The sequence below is a fragment of the Dreissena polymorpha genome, chromosome 3 (assembly GCF_020536995.1).
Source record: "Dreissena polymorpha isolate Duluth1 chromosome 3, UMN_Dpol_1.0, whole genome shotgun sequence".
NCBI lineage: Eukaryota > Metazoa > Mollusca > Bivalvia > Myida > Dreissenidae > Dreissena > Dreissena polymorpha.
This window is the reverse complement of record NC_068357.1, coordinates 40,912,294-40,932,411: the sequence shown is the minus strand read 5'-3', so window position 1 is coordinate 40,932,411 and position 20,118 is coordinate 40,912,294. Positions and strand designations below refer to the sequence as shown.

General features: G+C 33.6%; 1 protein-coding gene across 3 annotated transcripts in view; it reads left to right on the top strand.

Annotated features, from left to right (window-relative positions):
• The window catches only part of LOC127873810 (diacylglycerol lipase-beta-like), an 85,677-nt gene that overhangs the window by 3,647 nt on the left and 61,912 nt on the right, over positions 1-20,118 (top strand). For all 3 annotated transcript variants that reach the window (XM_052417806.1, XM_052417805.1, XM_052417807.1), the window contains exon 2: positions 737-1,047. In XM_052417806.1, the coding sequence (XP_052273766.1) occupies positions 953-1,047 (95 nt within the window). In that variant the 5' untranslated portion in view covers positions 737-952. The remainder of the gene's footprint in view (positions 1-736; positions 1,048-20,118) is intronic.

Here is a 20,118-nt window from a genome sequence, read left to right as displayed (position 1 = left end):
AAATAATATTGTAACATATACGGAAAGACGTTCGATTTTGTTAAAACTTTAAAGGCATGGAGTTGCAATGGGCACGAACTGTACAAACATCATGTTTTCTCTAAATATATACTCATATTACCCTAACACCTCGCAACGTAGCTGAGCGACTCACAACAGCGGACTCATTAATGACTTTCGACACTTTCATGTGATAGCATGTGATCTCAGCAACACTAGATAGAATAGCTTGCAAAATTGGGATTAATTGCAGCTGAGCTGTTGTTTGTGTGGAGTTAGCAACATGTATCATGTTACATCTACGAATCCTACAAAAGTGATTTCGGAAGTAGCTTTAATGACGGCGAAATGTTCATATTAAAAAATGTATCGCGCTTACTACTGCTCGTGTTTAAGCTCTGTGTTTTCATGTATGATATGTTAGAAACAGAGTTAACCCATTTATGCTTAGCGTCTAGAAAAAAGGGCTTGGCAAACAGCGTAGACCCAGATGAGATGCTGAATGATGCGGCGTCTCATCAGGGTCTGCGCTGTTTGCTTAAAAGAATTTCTGTAAGAAATATCCTAAATATAGAAATTAATATACTAGACATCCCTAATTTTGGAAATAAATTTATCCAATTTTGAAGGATGGGAGAGTCCACTAGGCAAAAATGGGTTAATTGTGAGGTAACCGTTTTACGTTTTGCGTGTTTTGTTTCGTGCTAATGATTTGTTGCGTTCTGTTTGTTCGCAGAAAGCAGAAGAGATGAGGAAGTGAGCATCGTGTGTTTAAAATTTAAACTTCCAAGAAATTATCATATTAAAGGAATACTTTCTGAACATGTAGTAAATGTTGTGCCGGAAATGGAATTATAGCATCTAGAAATGTGGACCACCAGTGTCCCTCTTGGATACTGAAGTTTAGACGTTGCATATCCAGGGTCGTCGTGACCAAAATCACGCATGCGCAATGCCACAGTTAGTGTTGTTTCACAGGAGTTGGGGGATCGGAAGTGACGACTTCGTGTTTCCGGGAGCCGTCGACGGGATTGTTCGATGTGTTTGGTAAGTGCAGATGCTCTCTCTAAGTTATAGCGCTACAAGTACTAAAGCAAAAGTAGTCGTACTGTTACTACGAATATAATGAAATTATACATCGGAAAACGTTATATATTTTCACATTTTATTGCAAAATTACTCAAAATAAATAAATATCGTTATCACTTTCGTCAAATTTGTCTCCGCCACGTCATTATTCGCCATCGCAATTCTAATATATACCATCAATATGCAATTAAATCAATTAATGATTATCAATTATCGAACATGTGTTTCAATATTTTTTCCTCTTTGATGTTTTTTTCTTGTTTTAAAATAATGCACACCAGTACATTTAATTTTGACTATATTGCATTTGTGCATGTAAAAATTGTAATTTTACTTAACCGTGAACAAGTCCCTTGAAGCGAATGAAATATTTAACGTCATTAATAAAAGTGTTGTGTTGTTAATTGGTCACTTAAGACCTAGGTTTCCTGTCATTGTAAATATTCAAAAAACATTTGGACGTGGATGTTCAGGGTAAATTCAATCAATGAGCCGCCAGGGCTTTGACGTACCAATGAACGTTCAATCTAATTAAATTAAACGTCTCCCCGCCAGACATTCTCTGCGTTATATCTGACAGTTAAAGGAACCCATTCCCAAATTTTGACATGTATTGAAGTTTGTCATTAAATGCTTTAAATTTGATCAATGTAAACATTGAAACTTGCCTGCTCCTGTAAAAAAACAAGAAAAACGATTTTTAAAAAGTAACCAACAATTGGGCTCGAACCACTGATCCTTGGAGTAAATTACCAGCAGTTAAACCACTCGGCTATTCGTGCTCTTACAGTGATTTGTGTATTTGATCGAATATGTAAGCAATCCTTGTAATGTCACAAAATATAACCATTGCAACAAAACTCTTCAAATTATTTAATCGTTTCGCGTTTGTTATTGCAATTTTCAAGTTTTTTTTTTAAAGTCAAAAGATGCTTATAATGGATATTTTGGAGCATTTTAAATGTTCAGTATTACTGTTTCCTCGTAAATATCATAACAACAACGAAAGTATGCAAAACTGATTTTTTTTTCAATTTTGTCAATTAACCAAAACGTAAAAAGGTCCCTTTAATATTCGTGATTCAATAATCATCTTTAAACCCCCAAATTGAGGTCATATTTGTGATTTCCGCCGTGCGACCGGAGGGGTGCTTGCATCCCTGGTTTGATTCCCAGTCAGGTAGAATTATGATGATATTTGAAGTGTCTCAATACGCCTTATGTTCAACATAACCTTAATCTAAACGCATACTATGTTAACCATTATTCCCTTGCATACATAACCTTAATCTAAACGCATACTATGTTAACCATTATTCCCTTGCATACATAACCTTAATCTAAACGCATACTATGTTAACCATTATTCCCTTGCATACATAACCTTAATCTAAACGCATACTATGTAAACCATTATTCCCTTGCATACATAACCTTAATCTAAACGCATACTATGTAAACCATTATTCCCTTGCATTTTAAATCCAAATGCGTATGCTCTTATTTATATCAATTTATATCAAATGTGTAAACAAACTTATTATATATATATTTCAATATAAATTAAAATAAAAGTTAAGAAGAACATGTGTCGAAAAATGCGAAATAAGCCAGATATTTAATTCTGAAATTGAAAACGGCTGTACAGCCGAATTCGCCAGCATGTATACCATACATGTACGATGTGAATCTAAACTTAGTTTAACGGTTTATTTGAATTCCTGCAACGATATCTATTCATACGAAACACGAACACTAACTCCGATCCTAATACAAAGACGAATGCTTCGGTTATTGTAGGAAAATATGTACGTCACAATCGGCTCGGGGCGCTAATTTGTCTTTGCTGCATTTTATGAAATTCGGCTATAATGTATAATTTTTCTTGCCTGTTTTGTGTTATTGTAACATATTTTATCAATATATTACAATTAAACACATATAAGAAATCGTATATACCCGCTTTAAAGAAACTGTTGATGTCAATTTAATGTTCTAACACGTTTTAGCGAACAGAAATATCCGATAGACTTATATCATCACATCCGCTATATAAAACATCATAACCACATATTCAAGTGGTAAATTTGATCAGAAGTTTACCATTAAGTTGCCCGACAAGTTTTAAAAAAGCAACTTAAAAGAGTAGGTTGGTAAAGTGGGAAGCAATTCATTCACGAGTGCTATATTACAGGCGTTTGTACGACAAGTATTTCAAGCGTGTAAAGGATTGACTCAACTAAAGAGGTCTTTCATCAACGAACCCAAATCTAAGCGGGTTGAAACTGGGTCACGTTACATTGGATCGGACACAGCTCGATAATATCTATTTGAACCACTTGCGAAGTCCGCGTCGACAATTACTCTCAATTGTCAATAGAATTTAGATTTGTATAGCCTTTTTTCATTGAAAATACCTTCATTGCAACGCGGTGCATACATATTAAAAGCTGAAACATTATTATGCCAAGGTGTCATCTCGGTCATAATTATATTCGTTTTCCATAATATCTCTGGTGTGCTTGACTTAATACATTGTTAAATATTATTGATTGGTGGTGTAAAAAAGACGGATTGTTTTCGTGTATTTATACCTACAAGTTTACACAAGGTTATGCAAAATGTCTATCTATCAAATATGCGACAATATTTTGTTAAAATTCAATGCATTTACGGTAATGCGTTTTTTCTAGGTTAGTACGTATTTACTCGTTTTGAATTAAACATTATATTTGTAGTTACTTTGAAAGTAAATTTGTTTTTATAACACAACAGTGGAATTAACGTAAGTTATGGTGGCCGTGTCGATAAAATAATATAACAATTGCATTAAATTGAAAAAGAGATAAAAGGCTGATGCACATAACACTATAATACATTTTGTCTGAATCGTAATTTCAAGATTAAATGCATAATTAAGAAGCATGGTTTACCCTATAAGAAAAATAAACATGAATGTAGTGATATAAATAAAACGGTAAGAAATTTTGCAAACTAACTGTATATTAATAAATAGTGAAGTACTCTGCTTCCAATAGGTTGGAAGTTTAAATCCAATTATGTTTTAATGTAATAACAATAACCATTATTACTAATACGGACTTCTAAAAACAACAACACAATGATTATATCTTATAAGTTTTTTTCAACTTTCTCATGCGGTTGGATGCGGACCATCAACGTAAAACGCAGCATCTTCGTTGATAGCTCAAACATTGTAGAGACAACCGCTGACAATTGACACATTACTGTACCGCTGACAATTGACACATTACTGTACCGCTGACAATTGACACATTACTGTACCGCTGAGAATTGACACATTACTGTACCGCTGACAATTGACACATTACTGTACCGCTGACAATTGACACATTACTGTACCGCTGACAATTGACACATTACTGTACCGCTGACAATTGACACATTACTGTACCGCTGACAATTGACACATTACTGTACCGCTGACAATTGACACATTACTGTACCGCTGACAATTGACACATTACTGTACCGCTGACAATTGACACATTACTGTACCGCTGACAATTGACACATTACTGTACCGCTGACAATTGACACATTACTGTACCGCTGACAATTGACACATTACTGTACCGGTGACAATTGACACATTACTGTACCGCTGACAATTGACACATTACTGTACCGCTGACAATTGACACATTACTGTACCGCTGACAATTGACACATTACTGTACCGCTGACAATTGACACATTACTGTACCGCTGACAATTGACACATTACTGTACCGCTGACAATTGACACATTACTGTACCGCTGACAATTGACACATTACTGTACCGCTGACAATTGACACATTACTGTACCGCTGACAAGTGACACATTACTGTACCGCTGACAATAGACACATTACTGTACCGCTGACAATTGACACATTACTGTACCGCTGACAATTGACACATTACTGTACCGCTGACAATTGACACATTACTGTACAGCTGACAATTGACACATTACTGTACCGCTGACAATTGACACATTACTGTACCGCTGACAATTGACACATTACTGTACCGCTGACAATTGACACATTACTGTACCGCTGACAATTGACACATTACTGTACCGCTATTAGGGACTAACCTAACCTATGACTTCCAAGCGATTTCTTTCAATACATAAAATGTTTCATACATAAATTAAGTATATTAATCTATTTTGATTATACTATACAGCAATATTCTATAATATTTTTTATTATTATTTGTTCAAATATCGCATTATGGTATAGGACGCTAATGCGACATACGCAAATCTTGGCGAACGAGTGAATGCTTTAAGCTGTCATTCATGCGGAAATGGATACCGTGCATTGTTCATCACTTTTATTATGGCCCGTATTCTTTTTACAGCTTGGATAACAGGTTGACACAATGACATAATCAGTTTTTAAATAAGGATGCGGTTAGAAAATAAACATCATGAAACATTATTTTGTTACGCTATTGAGGAATTTCAGCTTTTTATGACTCGACTGTAGTCCAACCTTACTATACTTAACCTCTAAAGAAACCAACACCCTCTTTTGTTAATGATAATATATATCTTCCTTGTCAGTGTGTTATGTTTACTTTTCAACGTTCCTGATAAATTACATAGCAACTGGATATTGCTATCGTATCAAGTGGCAATACATCGGGGAATGTTTTTGTAATCGTTCAGTTGATTCTCTTACAAGTTGTAGCTCATGTGTAGTTGATGGCTTAAGTTATCATCTTACAAAACATGCCTCTAAAGAATTGAAAAGTTTGTTTAAAGATGTATTTGGTAATCCACAACAGAACAATATTATGGTATTTAACAAATCAAAGTGTATACAATACCGATAAATATCTCCCTTTCATTACAATACGATTTATAATACATGACTTCTTTCTACGTTTACAAGAGACAAGAGACAAGAGACAAGACACTTTATTGAGACTTGTACAGAGTACATCGTCTAAATACATCAATAACAAATACATACATGATGTCACGTTTTTAACCTTTTGTTTAACATTGTGTTATGTTTAGATATAGGTTTACAATACAAAACATATAACATATATATTTATATATTACTTAATGACAAGTTATAACATTTAATTAAATGCATAACAAGATCAGATATAACAAGTATAAGTACAGTATTACAGTGTTTAGGGGGAAAACCCAATGCATACTACAAAGTAGTGTTCAAAAATGTATTTCTTGCTTTTAACGCATATTTAACATATTTTGCAAACATTAATAGCTCATTTGTGTTATTACCATTTATTAATTGGTGGAATTTATACACAGATGGTTTATTGTAGTAAAATGGTTGTATATATTTCTTTCTGATAGTGATATATTGAGTACATTTACATACAAAGTGGAACTCATCTTCTAAATCTGATTCGTTACATAATAGGCAATACCGTTCGTTTCTTGGGGTGTTTTGAGAAGCATATCTACCAGTCTGTATTCTAAGTGGAAGAACTGACAATCGTAATTTAGTAATGTATGCCCTCAGGGGTTTAGGAATATGATCAAGGTAATGTTCATATACAAAAACAGGTTGAAATACACAATACATGTCCAGAACCGGGCTGTTGTCGACAATCCTATGCCAGTCCTGGATATACATATCAATAACTCTACATTTAAATTGATGTAAAAATAGATTAACATCGACCAAATTCGCATCATCAAAAGCATGTGAAAATCAATATGTGTCTAACAGCCTTTTAACATTAGTAACCCAATTTATATGTCCCTTATTGCTATCTTGCAGGGCTTGTAAATATACACTTTTTATAATAGTATTATAAGAATTTGAAATTTTAAACCAGTATTTAACAATTCTAATAAAACGATTAATAAATAAAGGATGCCGACCCAACTCCGCATATACCGCTGCATTACAAGTGTTCTGTTTAACAGTCAGCAATCTTTTGCAAAATTTTAAATTTATTCGTTCAATTTCTTTTGACTTTGTGTTGCCCCAAACTTCGCATGCATAGTTAAGAATTGAACCAACAAAAGCATCAAACAACTGACATACCGTTTTAGGTTTTAAATCAAAATCTTTACATTTAATGAATAAAATATTTAGTGCTTTTAGTGCTCTACCAGCTAGATATTCTTGGTTCAAAGAGAAGTTACCTGTATACTTAAAAACTGTACCCAAATAATTAAAATCATTGACAACCTCTATTGGTTGGCCATTATATGTCCAATGTTCTGATGGTAAAAGACGACCACGTTTCCGGAAAACCATAATTTTTGTTTTAGTAATATTTACCTTTAGTCCCAAGGTATTGCAGTATTCAAGTAAACGGTCCGAATGAGATTGTACTTCTTCAGGCGATTTACCTATAATTGCCATATCGCCAGCAAAAAGCAACAATATAAGTATAATATCATCAATAAGCAAACTTTATTGAGACTTGTACAGAGTACATCGTCTAAATACATCAATAACAAATACATACATGATGTCACGTTTTTAACCTTTTGTTTAACATTGTGTTATGTTTAGATATAGGTTTACAATACAAAACATATAACATATATATTTATATATTACTTAATGACAAGTTATAACATTTAATTAAATGCATAACAAGATCAGATATAACAAGTATAAGTACAGTATTACAGTGTTTAGGGGGAAAACCCAATGCATACTACAAAGTAGTGTTCAAAAATGTATTTCTTGCTTTTAACGCATATTTAACATATTTTGCAAACATTAATAGCTCATTTGTGTTATTACCATTTATTAATTGGTGGAATTTATACACAGATGGTTTATTGTAGTAAAATGGTTGTATATATTTCTTTCTGATAGTGATATATTGAGTACATTTACATACAAAGTGGAACTCATCTTCTAAATCTGATTCGTTACATAATAGGCAATACCGTTCGTTTCTTGGGGTGTTTTGAGAAGCATATCTACCAGTCTGTATTCTAAGTGGAAGAACTGACAATCGTAATTTAGTAATGTATGCCCTCAGGGGTTTAGGAATATGATCAAGGTAATGTTCATATACAAAAACAGGTTGAAATACACAATACATGTCCAGAACCGGGCTGTTGTCGACAATCCTATGCCAGTCCTGGATATACATATCAATAACTCTACATTTAAATTGATGTAAAAATAGATTAACATCGACCAAATTCGCATCATCAAAAGCATGTGAAAATCAATATGTGTCTAACAGCCTTTTAACATTAGTAACCCAATTTATATGTCCCTTATTGCTATCTTGCAGGGCTTGTAAATATACACTTTTTATAATAGTATTATCAGAATTTGAAATTTTAAACCAGTATTTAACAATTCTAATAAAACGATTAATAAATAAAGGATGCCGACCCAACTCCGCATATACCGCTGCATTACAAGTGTTCTGTTTAACAGTCAGCAATCTTTTGCAAAATTTTAAATTTATTCGTTCAATTTCTTTTGACTTTGTGTTGCCCCAAACTTCGCATGCATAGTTAAGAATTGAACCAACAAAAGCATCAAACAACTGACATACCGTTTTAGGTTTTAAATCAAAATCTTTACATTTAATGAATAAAATATTTAGTGCTTTTAGTGCTCTACCAGCTAGATATTCTTGGTTCAAAGAGAAGTTACCTGTATACTTAAAAACTGTACCCAAATAATTAAAATCATTGACAACCTCTATTGGTTGGCCATTATATGTCCAATGTTCTGATGGTAAAAGACGACCACGTTTCCGGAAAACCATAATTTTTGTTTTAGTAATATTTACCTTTAGTCCCAAGGTATTGCAGTATTCAAGTAAACGGTCCGAATGAGATTGTACTTCTTCAGGCGATTTACCTATAATTGCCATATCGTCAGCAAAAAGCAACAATATAAGTATAATATCATCAATAAGCAAACCGGAACTGTGCGTCCCCTTGACGTAGTCCGACAGCATAACTAAAATATTCTGAATATGATGAACAATGCCTTACACAAGATTTGACATTATGATACATATTTTTAATAATTCTGAGCAGTTTGCCTTCAATACCACATTTGTATAATTTTAGCCATAAACCATTTCTATAAATAGTATCAAAACATTTTAACATATCAACGTATATAACATATAACCTTTTATTTTCATTAACATATTTTTGTACTAAAGACATTAAAATAAAAATAGAATCATCAGTGGACCGCCCTTTTCTAAATCCGAACTGTGCGTCCGAAATAATATTAAAGTTGTTACAAAAGGGTTCAATGCGTGTATTTACAACAGAGGTAAACAGTTAAGATAAGCAACTAAGAAGTGTTATTCCCCTATAATTATTAATATCTGAAGTATTTCCTTTTTTGTGTATAGGGATTATTATACCCTCGGTCCACTTTTCTGGATAAACACCAGAGTTTAAAATTGCATTAAATAGGTCACATATATGAGATGAAATAATATCTTTACATTCAAACAGATATTCATTCAAAAGGCAATCACTTCCACAAGCTTTATTTCGTTTCAAAAAATTAATACCTTTAATTATTTCATTAATAGTAAATGGTTGATCAAGTTCCGGAAATCGAGTATTCGGCAAATCAAAATTATTATTGGAACAAAATGATTCAGCATCATCATTCTCGAATTCATAAATACCACTGCTAATACTTGAGAAAAATGAACGAAAATTATCTAATGATATAGTTTCACCTTTGTTTTTTCTTTTAGATTTAAAGTATTTCCAAAAATCTTTGGGTTTTTTATTCTTCAAACTCTCTAACTCGGTTACTTTCCTTAGATTGTATTCTTTCTTCTTTTTGTTGATTAATGTTTTATAAGCCCGTTTGTATTCTAATAACTGCGTTCTATTGACATCGTTTCTGTCAGAATTAAATAAGTTTAACATTCTTTTATAGTTTAAATGTGCGATTTTACAGTCGTTATCAAACCAATCCTTATGCTTAAAGCTACCACTTTTTTCAAATTCGGATTTATTAGAAATAACAATAGTTTTCGAAAATAACGGATCTGCTACTCTGCGAAAAACGTCAGTAAAACTATTCAACGCATTGTTAATCGATTCATTACAATAGCAATTTATATCGTTCACAATTCTATTAAAATCCGGTAATTTGGCGATTATTCCCGAGCGGAATTCATTGCGTAACGATTCGTCCCATTTAAATTTGATTTCCTCATACGAGGGATTATCTCCTGAAAAATTGTTACAATAAAGCGAAAATGACAAAAACGCATGGTCGCTGAATTCGTTAAAATCGTTCACAGTAAAATCCTTCAACGAAAAATATCGTTCTTGACAAAGCAAGTAATCAATTGTAGATAGCCCATTACGTGAAAAATATGTGTGCTTACAACTATCACCAATCCTACCGTTCACAATACGAAAACTCGAGGATTTACACAAGTCAAGAAGTTTAATCCCGTGATTATTGTGGGACTTACCTACTGAGGCCCTGACCGAGTGCACATCGGGATTATAATCAATATCATCGGTTATTATATTTAATGTATCATGTATAATATAATCGCATTTATTACTAGTTCTACTGTTAAAATCACCGAATATTAACACTTTACCTCGATTATTATATGATGCAATATCATTTTCTAAGATATCAAAGAAATCCACATTAACAATGTTATAAGCATGTGAATCTTCACACCAAATGTAACAGCCACACAAATATATATCCTCATCAATACCAAAAAATATACGATCAAGTTTTAACCATATAATAGAATCAGGCTGGTTTTTTACAATTTGGATACCATCTTTAAAACATTCTTTGTAATATAAAACAATACCACCACTACATCTCTTAGCATTTCTATTTTGAAATTTTCTATGACACTAACGTACTTTATCAACGACAATTGTGTTCTTCACCAATACATAAAATGTGTACAAAATCAGAAAGCATCGTATTATTTATTATTGTTACATTGGGATGCGGTTGAGAAAGATAGGCACAGCACCCGCCTTCCCAGAAACCGCACTTGATCTGGTTCAATACAATGTTTATGTTATTCATGTATTGCTATAAAAATCACAATCGTCTCTTTGACTCAATGGCTTTTATTGAGATGCATGTTTCATCCCCAACTATGTATGCATATACTAATTAATTTCATGGAATCAAGCCTTTGCCCGTGGGCGTGAAATCAAAGGCTATGCTTTGAAAACGTATGTTAAATCGTCTTAAATGCAATTAGCGATAAACCACGGGCAAAGGCATACAAAAAACTTAAATTTACCATAAATGTATTTCGTGTTATTGTAATGTTATGGTATACAGTTTTTGATAAGTGCCATTAACCCATTTATGCCTAGCGTCTAAAAAAAGGCCTTGGCAAACAGCGTAGACCCAGATGAGACGCCGCATGATGCGGTGTATCATCAGGGTCTGCGCTGTTTTCTTAAAGGCATTTCTGTAAGAAATATTCTAAATATAGAAATAAATATACTAGACATCACTAATTTTGGAAATAAATTGATCCAATTTAGAAGGATGGCATAAATTTGTTAACGTTGAAATACAAGGCCGTTGTTTAGAAAAGTCTGCTGCATTTACTCTCATTTCTTTTCATTCTATAAGCATGTATTTTGATAATAACTTTGAGTTTCTCTTAAAACACGTTTTCTATGCAAGCAGCGGAATACATGTTATCCTTGTTATTAGCACAGGCCATTCAGGGACTGCAGTTCTGCCTAAACGGGATTTTTGCTAAGAAGAGACTTTTTTCGGCGTAAGCTGTATTAAGCCAGCTTTTCACCTTAGCCTGACCTTTGTTAGCGTCCAATAGAATTCAAATAAAACTTCCCGCGGCCAAGTACAGATGAATACACTTCATTGACTGCATTGGCTGATTTGAGAATACGACCAGAACATTGGAAACATGTCCGCGTCTTTGTAACACTGTTTTACTGCGTGTTCCGCATGAAACAATTTATATCTAATGAAAAGGCTTAATAGATAGAACAGTTTTACACTCAATCTCGACATCAATACAGTTTGTGCGTCCACCTTTTATTTTCAGAAGATTTTCAGCGCCAGAACGTTTGCACTTAAAGGCTATTTTCTCATATTTATTACTAACTTCCATATTCCTGTCAACATGTTAACATGTTAAAGTATAGAGAGCAGTGGAAGCGAAGACTCACTTTAATGCATTGCATTTCAACTCGCGAGGTATATCGGGTCAATTTGCGGCCACTGTGTGTGAATGTCAGAGTTTACATACAGGTCATCGCTGCGTCTCTACCCTATGTGCTGATCGGAGTTCGCGGCCAGGAAAATAGTCGTTACATAATAAAGACGCTATAGGGTGAATTAGGTAAACTGGAATTTTCTTTAAACCAGACAGATGTTAAATGAAGATATCCAGCGATATCATATGGTATGTCAATAATGGATTCTTAATGTGTTTTACAACAATACCATGATAAATATTATTTTTATTTGATTTAACAAGAATTATGCCATCATATTGACTAATGAATTAAGCATGAGCGCAATGATTCTCGATACTGTTAAAAATCGAATCAAATAGCAACGCCAGACAAACCACTAAAACAGGTTTGTTCGAAGAACGTGCGTATAAATATTTAAAATATATACGGATACTTCGCGTCTGGCCGGTTGACTCATATGTTTTAATTTCACTTCGATTCTTCTTTTGGTTTTCTGTTTTGTATCTATACGTTTATGACCAGCAATATGTAATAATGTAAAATGCCTAGGATCATGAAAAGCCGCGAAAACTCCGCGTATCATCCCGTACTGCGTTTGCTGCAGCTAAGAACTGCACAGAAAAAAACATTCGCTATCTTTGATCTCATTCATTGAAGTCTTTACCTTTCATTAACTGCAACCACAATCAACGCCGTATATCTTTTTTTAAAGATATTTCTTGTTTAAAAGACATCATAAAAGCGGAAAGTGTAGTCCATGCTAAGCCTGCGAAGAGTACACGGGCTAATCTTTTACGACTTTTAACACATATGCATTAAACCCCATGTTCACATAGCGAGGCTCATATATATATATATATATATCTTAAGGTATTGGGGCTTACGGAAACTACGATAATAACAGACGACTGGACTATGATATAAACGGATTTATTTAACATTTCGCCTGAATTGTAAAATTAAGATCAAAGAAACACGACTCTACCATAAGATGATAATAGACACAGATTTAGATATACATAGAACGCTATAAGAAATTATACAAAAACTGGTGATGTAGAACTGATAACATTGTGTTCTCAGCCGCTTAAACTGATCCACAACTTATTCCATTGTTACCTGTAAATTGAATTCTAATGAAGTGCTCTGCATCTAATATGTTACAAGTTTAACTCCAAATTATTTAATATAATCAACTTTAATACAATGATCTATTATTATAATTATTATTATTATTATTATTATTATTATTATTATTGTTATTATTATTATTATTATTATTATGCTCCCCTTCGAAGAAGAGGGGGTATATTGCTTTGCACATGTCGGTCGGTCGGTCGGTCTGTCGGTCGGTCGGTCTGTCGGTCCGTCCACCAGGTGGTTTCCGGATGATAACTCAAGAACGCTTGGGCCTAGGATCATGCAACTTAATAGGAACATTGATCATGATTCGCAGATGACCCCTATTGATTTTGAGGTCACTAGGTCAAAGGTCAAGGTCACAGTGACCCGAAATAGTAAAATGGTTTCCGGAGGATAACTCAAGAACGCTTAGGCCTATGATCCTGAAATTTAATAGGTAGATTGACCATGACTCGCAGATGACCCCTACTGATTTTCAGGCCACAAGGTCAAAGGTCAAGGTCACAGTGATCCGAAATAGTTAAATGGTTTCCGGATGATAACTCAAGAACGCTTAGGCCTAGGATCATGAAACTTAATAGGTAGATTGATCATGACTTGCAGATAAACCCTATTGATTTTCAGGTCACTAGGTCAAAGTTCAACGTCACAGTAACCCGAAATAGTAAAATGGTTTCCGAATGATAACTCAAGAAAGCTTATGCCTAGGATCATAAAATTTCGTAGGTAGATTGATAATGGCTGGCAGATGACCCCTATTGATTTTCAGGTCACTAGGTCAAATGTCAAGGTCACGGTGACCCGAAATAGTAAAATGGTTTCCGGATGATAACTCAAGAACGCTAATGGCTACGATCATGAAACTTCATAGGTACATTAATCATGACTCGCAGATGACCCCTATTGATTTTGAGGTCACTAGGTCAAAGGTCAAGGTTATGGTGACCCGAAATAGTTAAATGGTTTCCGGATGATAACTCAATAACGCTTATGTCTAGGATCATGAAAGTTCATAGGTACATTGATCATGACTCGAAGATGACACCTATCGATTTTGAGGTCACTAGGTCAAAGGCCAAGTTCACGGTGACCCGAAATAGTAAAATGGTTTCCGGATGATAACTGAAGAACGCTTATTCCTAGGATCATGAAACTTTATAGGTAGATTGATCATGACTCGCAGATGACCCCTATTGATTTTCAGGTCACTAGGTCAAAGGTCTAGATCACGGTGACCCGAAATAGTAAAATGGTTTCCGGATGATTACTCAAGAACGCTTATGGCTAGGATCATGAAGCTTCATAGGTGCATTGATCATGACTGGCAGATGACCCCTATTGATTTTCAGGTCACTAGGTCAAAGGTCAAGGTCACAGTGACAAAAAAACATATTCACACAATGGCTGTCACTACAACGGAGAGCCCATATGGGGGGCATGCATGTTTTACAAACAGCCCTTGTTATTATTATTATAATTATTATTATTGTTATTATTATTATTTTGCTTCTTTCATACAAACAAACGCTACATTATACTGTATATATTTTTCAACTGTATGTTGTTGTTACAACAACAAAGTAAAACGCGACATGTTTTTTTCAAGGTTCAAATAAACAAAGAGTAAACCGCAAAATCCCCCATTTTCGCACCGCTATTTTAGACTGACTCTTCATCTGATTTCAAAGCGATTTCTTTGAACTACACAACACTGTTCTCTATCAATTACGTTTACAGGCAATGTTCGTTTAAACATTTATTAAACATTTGAGCCGCGTCTGAGAAAACTGGGCTTAATGCATGTGCGTAAAGTATCGTCCCAGATTAGCCGGTGCAGTCCGCACAGGCTAACCAGGGACAAGACTTATCGCTTTTATGGTATTTTTATTTTCAAGGAAGTCCCTCCTTACCGGAAATCAAGTTAATGCGGAAAGTGTCGTCCCTGATTAGCCTGTGCGGACTGCACAGGCTAATCTGGGATGACACTTTACGTATATGCATTTAGCCCAGTTTTCTCAGAACAAGGCTCATATATTATTTCGGATAATTATCGCATTGTCGTCTAGAACGCTTAAGAGTCACATGCATGCATATCGTGGTTTGCGATTAAATGCTTGAAGCTGCCATTCAAACGATAATTGATACAGTGTATTGTTGGATAATTATTGTATGGCCCGTAGTCTTTTTAAAGCTTGGATAATAGGTTGACACAATGACATAAACATTTTTTTAAATAAGGAAGCGGTTAGAAAAAATACATCATGAAACATTATTTTGTTCCGCTTTTTTTGGAATTTTAGGTTAACTCCACTGAAGTCCAACTTATTATCATAAACATCTTAAGAAACCATCAACATTTTTTGTAAATCGGAATATTATTTCCTTGCCAGCGTGTGATGTTTTTTTTTAAAACATTCGCAATAAATTACATGGCAACTTGTCATTGCTATCGTATAAAGTGGCAACAAAGTGGAGAATGTTTTTGTTATCATGCTTTAGATTCGCTAAGTAGGTGTAGCTTCAATAGCACAGTTCTGCTGTGACGTCACTGATTGCTTAGCTGACCGATACAGAGGTCACGTGGTTTAACCTCACACAAAGGATTCACTACATGTTGTGTACACTGCAATATTTACAAAGAGCAAAATGACAAATTACGTTTCGATGATGGGAATAACATTGGCATCTTGTTATTTGTACAGAAGTTTTTGAAATGCGTGTACCGGTACCTAGGAACCTGAATCCTGTAGTTCTTGATTAATTCCAGAATGTATTTCACAAAGCAATACGTTCAGGAATTAATCAAGAACTACAGGATTCAATATGTGTATAGCTAACAACTAGTCAATTTTGTTCTTTCTGTAGCCAAATATTTATTTTTATTTGGCTACAGAAAAAATAAAATTGACTAGTTATCTATTTACTTGTAATAATGTTTAGATCTAGTTGAAACTGTCAGTCAATTAGCAAAAACTACACATCAGGCAATGTGGTTAGCATTAAGGTTCAGATTTGACTGATATTTTTACAACCAAAGTTTACAATTGTGAATTATGTATTGGATGAATTACTAAGGTTTCAAGTTTTTAAAGAATAGTTCTTTTTAGAATTTAAAGTTTATTTATATATACACATCAACAATAACAGTACTTGTATTGCATGAACTTTTAGACTATTCTATTTACATGTATATTTGTACATTTTGCATACAATGTATATAATTATTTACATCATTTAACATTTGTAACCTGCTACTTGTTCTTTTAATAACTAAGACAATTTGATTTATACAGAATATGTTTTAATAACATTGTGTAGAAAGATTTTATTAACATAATCGAATTTTCTTCCTGGAACGAACCAGTAATAAGCAACAATGTTTTTTGCTATATAAAAGTGATAGCTACTAAGCAACAGTGTTTATTACCGGTACCTTCACCCTTTTTCTTGCCTGTATCAGATGCGACTACTTGTGACCCCAAGGCACAGTCTTTGGTCCAATCCTGTAATTTTTTACATAAACATCCTACCTGAGTGGTCGAGTATCTGTGGTTATGATTTTCGTCCATTTTGCACTATGTTGATGATTTATTAATGTTTAGATAAATGTACAAAATTTCAATGTTCTCAGGGCAAGTATATGACAAATTATACTTCAAACGTGCATGCACATTTTTTTTACAGATTTATAAACCCACACATGCCTAGTGGACTCTCCCATCCATCTAAATTGGATCAATTTATTTCCACGCTACGCATAAATGGGTTAAACTTTGTTTCTTCGACCAATGCCCAACAAAATTATACGTCGTGTAAGCGTTATTATACGGTGGCATAGAGGTGACATTCACTCCTCTTTTTTTAGTACTTAGTTTAAACTGTGTTCACTCTGGCCTTCAGAAAATAATAGCCATAATTTTTTTCCTTAAAAAAATAATAGCCAAAACATATGCGGACTTTTCCGCAAAACGGTACTGAAGGCAAAAAGAAAGAAAAAACAATGAATCTCATTTTATCTATGTTTTATTAAATGTATATCGATTGGATTTAAGTTATAATATATATATATATATTATATATATATATATTATATATATATATATATATATATATATATATATATATATATATATATATATATATATATATATATATATATATATATATATATATATAAACACACATAATATCAGTGTGTCATTTTCTTATAAAATATTATCATGGCTTTACAATAAAGATAATACAATCAATGTTGTGGGTGTGACTTAATAAACCAGATCTCAGCTACAGTTACATACACATATGAATTAAGGGCAGAGACACCAACCCACCCAGAGCCCTTACTAATTATACTATTTTTTTAGTTTTTCCAATTGCAATGTTTGGTGAAAACAACTCGAAATATTTTAAACCACACCTTCCGTATCACCGCATGTGTACTCGTCATTCTATTTTTGCTATTATGAACTTCGAAAATCAATCGTAATCGACGAAAAAATACAGTATCCGAAAACGGTAATCCGAAAAATTGTACGCGTTTTGCACATGAAATATGCATAATATGAAATTTTAATATGCATAATCTAAAATGTGCATATCGTTCGACTACTTTATCTCTTCATACGACGGTTTCCATCGGCCGCAATATTGTAGGCAAAGGCCAATATCAATTGTAAATGATTTATTCCAAAAATAACACTTTCGCAAAGCCGATCATGTTTACATCAATTAACGTCACAGCGCTTGAGTTAAAATACACCACGTCAGTGTAATTCCAAACACGTGTTTCCTTAAAATTATCTGGCCATGGCATATGCCGGGTCCCTTTGAATTTGGAAAACCAGGTTACCTGGTTAAAAATTGAAATCATTATGTTAAAGCAGACGACAGACATAGGTAATTACGGGGATAATAAGTTGATGGCGATTAAATAATTATTTCATAAAGCAATGTTATAAGCATAAAGAAAATGATGCCGGTTGGTTGAAAAACATGACCGCCAGGGGGCGGGGCATTTTTCCTAATATGCCTATAGTAAAACCTTGTTAACACTCTAGAGGCCACATTTATTTTCCGATCTTTATGAAACTTGCTCAGAAGATTTGTCCCACTGATATCTTGGATGTGTTCAAAAATGTTAACCTTTGCTTGAAAAACATGGCTTCCAAGGGGTGGGGCATTTTTCCTTATATGGCTATATATGGCTATAGTAAAATCTTGTTAGCACTCTAGAGGCCACATTTATAGTCCGATCTTCATGAAACTTTGGCAGAAGATTCATACCAATAATATCTTGGACGAGTTCAAAAATGATGCCGGTTGGTTGAAAAACATGGCCACCACGGGGGCGGGACTATTTTCCTTATATGGCTATAGTAAAACCTTGTTAACATTCTAGAGGTCACATATATTTTTTGATCATCATGAAACTTGGTCAGAAGATTTCTCCTAATGATATATTGGATCAGTATGAAAATGGGTTTGGTTGCTTAAAAAACACGGCCACCAGGGGCGGGGCATTTTTCCTTATATGGCTTTATATGGCTATAGTAAAACCTTGTTAACACTATAGAGGCCACATTTATTGTCCAATCTTCATGAAATTTGGTCAGAAGATTGGTCTTAATGATATCTTGGATGAGTTTGAAAATAATAATGTTTGTTTGAAAAAAATGGCTTCCAAGGGGGTGGGGCATTTTTCCTTATATGGCTATAGTAAAATCTTGTTAACACTCTAGATGCCACATTTACTGTCCGATCTTCATGAAATTTGGTCAGAAGATCCATCCCGATAATATCTTGGACGAGTTCAAAAATGATGCCGGTTGGTTGAAAAACATGGCTGCCAGGGGGGGGGGGGCGGGGTATTTTCCTTATATGGCTATAGTACAACCTTGTTAACACTCTAGAGGCCACATTTATGTTCCGATCTTTGTGAAACTTGGTCAGAAGATTTGTCCCAATAATATCTTGTTATCTCAGGTGAGCGATTTTGGGCCTTTCAGGCCCTCTTGTTTAATAAAATAGTTGTAATAATGGGGGCAAAAAAGGTTTAATCATGTGTTGAGTGAGACAGGGTACACAATATTTTTTAACAAATTTTTCTATTGCTTTTATCGCCCCTATATTATTTATAAAATTGATTTTCAAATTGTATGTTTCACTAAAATCATCAACAGAAATAAAGGTTCCATTTTTGAATATATCACCTATACAGTGAATTCCAGCGTCAAACCATGACTTAAAGAAAAAACTTTTATTTCCTATCAATATATCTGGATTATAAAAAAAGTGGATAATTCAACAATTCTTCTGCTTTTACATCTAATTTACTACAATAAAATGAGAAACATTTTAAAGCATTTACCCAAAAAGGGTTTGAAATTCTGTTAGATATATTTAAAGCATAATAATAACTGCAATTAAAAAGTGTATAAGTATCAAAGTACAGTTGTGATATATATATATATATATATATATATATATATATATATATATATATATATATATATATTATATATATATCCGATTTCCTCCTAAAAGCTCTATAAAGGTGACGATCCGTAATTATTTACCGATTTGTAAATATTTTTTCCATATTTTATTTATAAAGGTTATTAAAAAACAATATATATATATGCTTTTGGACATTACCATAA